Here is a 10,427-nt window from a genome sequence, read left to right on the forward strand (position 1 = left end):
TAGAATTAACATAGATTAAAGTGAAAAAAGACTTAATATTTAGTTGCAAATCCTTTGCTTTCAATAACTGCATCAAGCCTGTGACCCATTGACGTCACCAAACTTTTGCATTCTTCTTTTGTGATGCTTTTCCAGGCTTTCACCGCAGCCTCTTTCAGTTTTGGGGGGTTACTCCCTTCAGTCTCTTCTTTAGCAGGTAAAATGCATACTCTACAGGGTTTAAGTGTGGAGATTGACTTGGCCAGTCTAAAACCTTCCACTTCTTGCCCCTGATGAACTCCTTTGTTGTTTTGGCACTATGTTTTGGGTCATTATCTTGCTGCACGATGAAGGATCTCCCAGTCAGTTTGGTTGCATCTTTCTGTAAATTGTCAGACAAAATATTTCTGTAGACTTCTGAGTTAATTTTGCTGCCATCATGTGTTACATCATTAATGAAGATTAATGAGCCTGTCCCAGAAGAAGCGATGAAAGCCCAAGCCATTACATTACTTGTGTAATGTGTACTATAATGTACACCTGTGTACACTGTGTTTCAGGTGAACTTGTATGTTTGGGATCAAGAGCAGATCCGTTCTTTCTCCAAACTTTAGCCTTTCCATCACTTTGATCTATAAAATCAGTCCATAAAACCTTGTCCCAGAATTTTTGAGGCTCGTCTCCTATTCTTCTTGCTAATGAGTGGTTTGCATCTTCTTGTGTAGCCTCTATACTTTTGTTCATGAAGTCTTCTACGAACAGTAGATTGTGATACCTTCACTCCTGCCTTCTGGAGGTTGTTGCTGATGTCACTAACAGTTGTTTTAGGGTCTTTCTTTCCAGCTGTCGCAATGTTTCTGTCATCAACTGCAGATGTTTTCCTTGATCTACCCGTTTGAGGTGTTACTTAGTACACCAGTGGTTTCTTTCTTCCTCAGGAGATTCCAAATGGTTGTACTTGCTATTGCCAGTTTGTGCAATGGTTTGATTTTTCATCTTCTCTCAGCTTCACAATTGCTCGTTTTTCACCCGCAGACACCTCTATGGTTTTCATGTTGGTTACACGTCTAACTAACTATAAATGCAGTCTATAGCAAAAATAAAGGAATTGGCCTCAATACTTTTGGAGGGCACTGTAAATCTCACTGGGTTATTAATGTTCTTTCAATTAGTGTGTGACTTTTGTGAAGGTACACCAAAGCTTTACTAGATTTGATCGATGTGGTTGAAATAATTTAGCGCTAAATGGTTGAGTAATGAGATAAATATAAAACATGTTCAGGCATGATTCCTGAGAGTAACCAATGCATCAAATATAACTTAAATACTAACTCAATTTTGGCTCCTACAAGTCCAGATAAGCTTTGTGTGTGTGTGTGTGTGTGTGTGTATGTAAAATGTATGAGCATGATAAATAAACTATAAAACTAACAAGTGCTGCTAGTAAATATAAATCTAGTAAATCTAAAGTGAATCCTGTATGGAAAAAAATGTCTGACAAAAAATGAAACAACATATGCTTAAACGCTTCCTTCTTGTCCAACTGAAATATGCTTCAACCCCATCAGATTATTACATTACCAAACACTCACACACTTTTGTTTTCATATAGATATATGGTATATTTTCTAGGTCAAATTCTACGGAGAATGAAGGACCATGTGCATAAAATCCAACAGGCCAGAATAAAACAGAGTGTGACACACACTTCCACTGTCATTCCCAAAACAGGCACAATTCACCAACCCCTGAACCACTTTGATAGGAAAAATGACAAAACTTTCCCACAGGTACAAATTATAGACACAACCTTACACTCACTCTCTTTCAGTAAATGTGATATCATCAGGGTGGCACAAGAACAAGAAATATGTCATTTTGAATAATGTGTTATTATTGTTAGGTTTTAAATAATTATGTGAAATAAATATAACACAAATGACTTAATAATGATTATTATTTTATTATAAAATGTTATTTTAATTATATTAAAATGAACGATTTATCATGCCAATTATTTTGCTATCATAATTTATTCATTAATAGGCCTATTTGATCTGCAGAAATTCTTTGTGAACGACGTTTATTGGCAGCTTTCAGATGGACCAGTCTTTCTCTACATAGAAGGAGAGGGCCCACTCTCTAAATTCAGTGTATTGTTCGGTTAGTACCAGTTTTCCTTGTTTAAAATCATACAAATTATTACATTGAACCTGATCTGCTAAAAAAACGTGTCATGCTACCTCCTCCTGCACATCCCTGCCGTGTCCAGCTGAACATGTCCACTGGGTGGCACCAAAAGCGGGTTTTATTTTCTCGAATCCATAACAGGTAGCATACTCAGCACTCTCAGGAATGTTCCTGCTTCAGTAAAAGTTAAGCTCTATAAAAAGCATCTTTCACATATCAGTTACAGTACAAAATATTTTTGTAACTTTATTATTTTTCCCTATCAGCTGAAAAGACTTCCAATCATGAGTCACATGGCATTCACTGGTTGCCTCGATAATTTGCATTTACATTTGATTTTAATTTAGCAACGAGTTTTATCCAAAGCAATTGCTTACAAATGAGGAACATCACAATGGCAGCAGATTGTGAACTTCTGGGACTGTATATAGACCAGCCGGCCAAGTGCTATGATGATGAATTGAACTAAACTTGAAACCCAAAATAAAAAATGTGGGCAAAAATAAATTAATTAATTAATATATGGTATGGTAACTATACAGTTATGTTTTGGAGTTAATGTATCATTATTAGTTCTCTAGATCAACATATGTGACCCTGGACCACAAAACCAGTCATAAGGGTCAATTTTATGAAATTGAGATTTAAACATCATCTGAAATCTGAATAAATAAGCTTTTGATGTATGGTTTGTAAGGATAGGGTAATATTTGGCCGAGATACAATTATTTGAAAATCTGGAATCTGAGGATGCAAAAAAATCTAAATATTGAGAAAATCGCCTTTAAAGTTGTCCAAATGAAGTTCTTAGCAATGCATATTACTAATCAAAAATGAAGTTTTGCTATATTTACAGTAGTAAATTTACCAAATATCTTCATGGAACATGATCTTTACTTAATGTCCTAATGATTTTTGGCATAAAAGAAAAATCAATAATTTTGACCCATACAATGTATTTTTGGCTATTTCTACAAAATATATCCCAGTGACTTAAGTTTTGTGATCCAGGGTCACATATTGGTTTGTTCAAAGATGAACATAGAAAAACAGATCGTTTTCAAGGCCTAGTGAAAGACATTTTACAAGATTCTGTAATGGAATCAGGCTAAAACATTTCCATTTCATTTTAAGTATGAATGATACAGAGATGAATATATACTGTATATTGAAAAATTGTTAGGCCACCATGTGGACATGGCAGAGAGATATGGAGCACTGCTGGTGGCCCTGGAGCACCGCTTCTATGGGCAGAGCATCAACCCCGATGGTCTAGAGACAGAGAACCTGAGAGATCTCTCCAGCCAGCAGGCGTAAGTGATGCTGAAAGACCGTTTCTCAGATCACAATGATGATCACAGTGACATTTATAATACATGTGGTTTCTATCTCAGTTTGGCCGACCTGGCTGCGTTCCATCATTATATCAGCCAGCGTTTCAGCCTCTCACATAAGAACACCTGGATCAGCTTCGGTGGTTCCTATGCTGGAGCTCTCTCAGCTTGGTTAAGAGGAAAGGTTTGTTTCAAACCAATCTTTGTTATTTAGTAAAAAAAAAAAAAAAAATCTACATCTTTCATTCAAACAAACTATTTTAGACAATCAAATCTCAACCAGTTCTATTAACTGCACCTTAAAAAGTAAATAAATAAATGAAAGCAAAAAAATCTGGGTAACACTTCATAATAAGGTTCCAGTAGTAGGTTAATGCATTACATTTGTTACAGTATTGATTAATCTTAGTTAACATTAGTCAATAACATTAGGCTACAACTGTTCATTGTTCATGTCCATGCTCATGTCCACTAAATAATGTTTAAAGATGCAACTTTTGTTTTTAATAAAGTGTTAGAAAATGTTGCAATTAGAATTCATGAATAACATATTTTCACTTAGTTTTAATGTAGTTAACTAATGTTAACAAATGGAACCTTCTTGTAAAGTGTTACCAAATTCTGTCATCGTTTATTCTTTCCTGTGTCACCAAAGACTGCTTCAGTGAACATATAAATAACAAATATTATAACTTTCAAACTTTCTTTCTCTTTTAGTTTCCTCATCTTATCTATGGAGCAGTGGCATCCTCTGCCCCTGTTCAAGCTCAATTGGACTTTAGCTCTTATAATAGGGTATGGGTTTGTAAAACACACGTGGGAGATATTTTATCAATTAGAGCACATTATTATTGCATAACTTGTATAGTTTGGTATTTATTTATTCATTTTTGCAGGTGGTTGGTTATAGTCTTATGAATGAGGCAGTGGGCGGCTCTAAAAAGGTAAGAGCACATTTAGGGTCACTATGAATTTCTCTGTGTGTGTTTGAGTGTCTATCTCTCTCTCTCTCTCTCTGTGTGTGTGTGTGTCCTCAGTGTGTAGCAGAAGTGAAAGGGGTGTTTGCAGCAGTTGAGGCAGCTCTGCTAATGGGGAATGAGGTAGAGGTGGGAAAAGACTTTGGCTGTTGTGAGACCCCTATCAAACAAGAGGACAAGATGGAACTTTTGCAGAGTTTGGCTGATATCTTCATGGGAACCGTCCAATACAATGAGGAGGGGGTTGCATTCAGCATCGCAGAACTTTGTGGCATCATGACCAATAAGAGTGAACAGAATGAACAGAAGGAGGAGGTGTATGACCGTCTGGTCAAACTTGTGGCGGTAACATTTCTTGATCTCATATTATGTAAATGTGTTGTTTGGTGTTATAGTTTTAATGAAGTGAAGTGAAGTGACATACTGCCAAGTATGGTGACCCATACTCGGAATTCGTGCTCTGCATTTAACCCATCCAACGTGCACACACACACACACACACACACACACACCGTGAACACACACCCGGAGCAGTGGGTGTTTTATTTGGTTCAAATAAATTTTATGCAAAAAAACAAAAAACAAAATTTAAGCATTAGGATGTATTTAAAAGTGTGGTATAACAGTATTTATTACCACAGATTGATTATTTATTTATTTATTTATTACGTTTTGCTATTTTAATAATATTATGCTTGATTGACTTCTCTATCCACTTAATTTAGTGTATTATTTAATTCAGGCTATATAAGTTATTTCATTGGTATACTTACCTTGAACTCACAATTACTGAAATGAATGTAATGAATTTATAAATGAACAAAGAATTGTCCAGTGGACACCAGAGGTGTGAAGTATTGGAGTAAATTGTAACTAATTACTGTACTTGAGTATCTTTTCGGATTCTTTGTAGTTTTACTGAGTATCAAAGATATTAGCAACTTTTATTCTCAACTTCACTACATTTTTGAATGAGTATCTGTACTCTTTACTCCTCTACATTAGAGTGTTGCAGTTACATATTACATTTTGCATGGCACCTAGCTTTTCTGCAGCAGTTTATTTCTGCTACAAAAGATGTGGGCGCTACATGGCACTGAAAGTACTATATCTTTTGCATTTTGCCCTTGCTCACCTAAACTTGTCAACAAGGCTACTTTACAAGAATGTGAGCTCCTTAGCAAGTAGTTGTGAATCACAGCAGGTGTTTTATATAAGGACATGACTGCAGCTGGCAATGAGGCCCAATCCAGTACATCCAGTGCAAGAAGACTTTGATATATTATAAAAAAAAATAAAAAAAATAATAACTTTTATTTATTTATTTATTGCAATTTTCAGGTGTTCAGTTTTATTTTGGTTTTATTTTTATTTTGGTTCACTGTAAGGTATCTGTAGTTTTACTCAAGTATGTTTTTCTGGTACTCTTAACACTTCTGGTGGACACTTAGAATAGCATACTAGCATATGACTTACAGTACACTATTTCTGTGGTATATAGTCATTGTGTGGAATACTGTATCCCACAATGTGTGATGAATGAGCTAGAAGTAATATCAGCTGCAATATCTTTTTTCTTGACTTAATTTTTGATCTTTCGAATGGTAAGATATGTTTTACTCAAAATTGAATTACAAATGCACAGTATGCTGAATGTAAACTAGGTCATATGGCAACAATTATCATACTAGTATTTGAAAAAGTTTATCCTATAATGCTTTCAATTTCATAGTAGACAGTATACGCTGTATTCACTAGCATCATGTTATTAGTGTTATATTCTGCACATAACCTTCTATGGTCTATGCACATAACCTGAACTGTGCAACTAAAATGAAAAGCACATATCTAACCAGCAGAGGGCATCAATGACTGTGAAAAAAAGCCTTTACAATGTTTCCTCTTGCTACAAAATAAATAAAACAAATTCTCAATTGAAAAAGATTTTTGCCATTTATTCAGATGTACCGTGCCAGAGAGAAGGTGCCGTGTCTGGATGTTTCTCGTGAAAAGCTTGTGCTTGAACTCAGAAACACTACAGCTACATCCAGCTACAGACAGTGGTTCTACCAGACCTGCACTGAGTTTGGCTTCTGTGAGTATCTAGCCTACAGTGCTCTTTCTGATCATTCTCAAATTTCTGGGTTTCAATCAAATTCCCTATAGACATATTCACACACAGACACCTACACAGTAGCCCCAGGAGTATCTTCACACTTCTGTCTGAAAGTCATTACATTAGAAAACAAAAAATAATCAAACCAAGTGGCATCTGCAAACAAACATTTTCTAATATTCTCATCTTCTTTCCATTTTGCATTGACTTTTAACAAACTAGCGTCAAGGTGATTGCTATATAGCCATTTTTATAGTAACCACTGGTGTAGTTTATATGTGTGGACATGTTTGGCTAATGTTTGTATCACACTACATTTTGTCTTTATCTTGAACAGTATATCTATTGTTGCATGAATTAAAAACTAACAAACATGTTTGTGAAATGATTTGCTTGAGAATTGTGTTAATGCTATCTTTAAATAGCATTTGGGTTGACATATGTAATGCTATGACATTCATGAAATTGTTGAGTGCAGCCAAATTCTTGTAATGTCTGTGTATTTAAGCTAATTGAATAATCTTTTACAAGTGTTTTCCAAATTTACTTTATGTGATGTCTATAGTTTTTAGTTATTTTATCATCCAGTTTTGTACCTTTTGTGTTGGTTTATGGAGCAGATCAGACATGTGAGGACACTAGCTGCCCCTTTTCACATACGTCAACCATCCAATCTCAGACTGAGCTCTGCTCTCAAATCTTTGACATCCCTCAGGACCGTCTGCCTGTCCACATTGACTTTACCAACCAGTACTATGGAGGGAACCGGCCCCAAACACAAAGAGTGCTCTATATCAATGGTAAGCATGTAGTTGAAGTTTGGCTTTCATGTTTCACTGTTAATACGTTTATTAAAAAACATCAAAATTATTATTAAAAAATTATAATTATTATAAGTGTGTAAACAGCTGTTTTTTATTTATATACTTTCAACTTAGATTTATGCCACAACTATTAATCAGGGCCTATCGGCTATTTTTTTTTATATATTTCAAAAATGGCCAAAAAATATATTTCTTAATTTGTTAAAAGCATTTAAATATATATATATATATATATATTTTTTTAATTTACATTCATACATTAAATATATATTTCAGTCCAAGAAAATGCATTTTCTTGCCTCAGAAATACATTAAAAAATATGTTTTGAATAATGAATATGAATAAATAATTTATTGTCATTGTTGTAAAACAACGAGATTACATTAGAGCCTCAATCGACATATGAAGTTTGAAACTAAATATATTTCCTATTTCAAAAATATATTTAATTTAGCTTCACTGTTTGCAACATATATTGAGCATATATTTCAAATATATTTTGGCCACAAAATGTTTTTTTTTTTTTTTGCCATATGGGATATGTGATTCATTAAGACATGTTTTTCTGACCAAGGAAACATTGACCCGTGGACAGAGCTAAGCGTGGTCTGGAATGACACTATGGTGGACAATGACAGAGTCGTTCTTATCGATGGCACCGCCCACTGTAGGGACATGAACTCAGATAAATCAATGGATAAACCTGCATTGCACCAAGCCAGGAAGGTAAAAATCTAAATGTGGAAAAAATTAGATTATATAGAATTAATTAATAATTTCTATCATTTTCATTTTAAAAATAAGGAAGTTGAAGTGCCTTTTTTCTCTCACAGTTTTCATGTTCTTACCCCCACAGGAGATTGGAAGACGTGTGGCCATGTGGCTCAAAAGTGCAGCACTGGCACCATAAGATTTGATCAGCATGTCTTTTTGATAATCATATATGACCAAAGTATGCCAACTGAGTTTCCTTTTATCCTTAATTGGCAAAAATAGATATTTGAGCGCTTGAAATCTTGAAATCTCTTCTGCATTAGGTTTTTTAATCTTTAGGAGTCGAGAGACTAACCAGATTCACATTGGCTTGGGGTCAGGGGTACATTTTGTGTTGAGGTTTGGTCAGCAGTGCAATTGTATAAGCAATTACACACAAGTGCTTTAAATAGTATTTTATCGTACACTGAATAAAATATTAATGTACTGTAAGTACATAATAGTTAAATACACTTACAGTTATATAAAGTCGGCTCAATATTTATATATGCCCCCCCCCCCCCCCTTTATGTAAAATAAGTTCCATACTAACCAAAGACCTTTAAAAATAAAATGTATGTGTAATGAATAATTTATGTGTTGTTGTGTTCTTTGGTAAAATACAGATGTGGTAAATTTCACACCATGAAAAATAATAATTATTGGTTGTGTATTCCAGGGGTAGAAATGATCCTGCTGTTTCATTAGGCCTTGCTGAAATGCCATTTTTGCTCAAATTTGAACTTCTGAAATTTAACCTCAGAAAAAAAGTATAATAGGCAATTTACATCGATGATGAAAAGCCACCAGCTTGTCTTATACAATAGGAGGCGCTATTGGTATTATGTACCCCCTCCTATTAACAATTTCTTCTAGCCAGAAAAATGTGATGAGGGTTGATCTGTAAGTACCTTTCAGAATGAAAATAATAATAATTGCATGAGTAATGGTGTAGTGCAGTTGCTTCAATTGTAGATCCAATTTATATAATAGACGAATCTTGCAAAACTTTCTGTACTATACATTTGACCAATTTATTGATGCAATTCCAGGACCAAGAGACATATTTTGGGATGCAAGATGTTAAGAACAAGAACATTATCCTGGTATTCTCATATATTCCTATTGCATGATCTGTACATTACAGGAGTAATCAACTGTTTCTATGCAAATAATTTACAAATAGAGGCATGTGAAGTGCTGGCTGAACAACGGCAGAAACAGAAAATCAATCATACTCAATCTGTGAATGTATGAGTGTGTGTAAGGTGAGCAAGAGCCAGTTGTTACAAGGCCATCTGCTTGGCGGCAGTGTGTGTGTGTGTGTGAGGGGGTGGTTTAGGGGACAGGGGGTGTGTTCAGCTCCTGCTGTTTGGTCCTGCCTCTCGCTGATTGATGATCTCCACTCCCTCAGGGTCGACCAGGTCACGACCTCCCACTACTGACCCCCCCTCGGAGAGAGCTCATTCAGCACCCTGCCTTCACACACACACACACACACACACACACACACACACACACACACACACACACACACTATTCACTCCATTTGGCTGTCTTTTCCCCCTTATATGAATATGAATACATATACACTAGCCAATATACAATATACAATATACCACGACCGTTTATCCTGTCTTAAATATGACATGTGAACAGCAGTATCTGTAGTGTGATATGCTCTGCTTCATCTAAAACTTTTTTAAACAATATTGTCCATGATAAGGTTTTATGTTAACTATAACGGTATAGAAATGTAATATTTGTACTTTAAAAAATTCATTAGCGAGACTCCAGGACACTGCTGTTACATGTCATGTCATCTGCCCATATATAAGAAAAATAAAAGTAAGAAAGACATTTTTTTTTTTTACATTGAATGACAACCAGTTAATTTTATAATCCTAATAAAGCATATTTATATAATCTTAAAAATCTTAAAAAGCATGCAAGCATTTCTTTCTTTCTTTTTGTTTTTTTTTACTATTTTAGTTCACATATGTATATAATTATTCATATACTTTACAATTAATTATTTAGTGTTTGTATTTTATTAATGTTTTTTTTAATCTTTTTTACAGATATTTAAACATTGTATATATATATATATATATTTTTTTTTTTTTATTTATAAATTTGTTTTAAACCAATAATGATTATGTAAATAATAATAATAATACTAATGAAAAACTAATAATAATTTCTGCATTTTATTACTTTATTTGGTTTTGCTTTTTTTATCTATTTCACAGG

General features: G+C 34.4%; 1 protein-coding gene across 1 annotated transcript; it reads left to right on the forward strand.

Annotated features, from left to right (window-relative positions):
- Positions 1-1,628: 1,628 nt before the first annotated feature.
- On the forward strand, positions 1,629-8,331 carry LOC306854130 (thymus-specific serine protease-like; the record flags this gene model as incomplete). Its single annotated transcript, XM_079391957.1, has 11 exons — positions 1,629-1,769; positions 2,043-2,142; positions 3,353-3,482; positions 3,564-3,687; positions 4,221-4,298; positions 4,400-4,447; positions 4,541-4,825; positions 6,443-6,575; positions 7,217-7,396; positions 7,996-8,147; positions 8,278-8,331. 11 exons carry the CDS (start codon positions 1,629-1,631, stop codon positions 8,329-8,331), a joined length of 1,425 nt encoding a protein of 474 aa, XP_079248083.1.
- Positions 8,332-10,427: the final 2,096 nt, after the last annotated feature.

Source organism: Barbus barbus (genome assembly GCF_936440315.1).
Source record: "Barbus barbus genome assembly, chromosome: 34".
Taxonomy (NCBI): domain Eukaryota; kingdom Metazoa; phylum Chordata; class Actinopteri; order Cypriniformes; family Cyprinidae; genus Barbus; species Barbus barbus.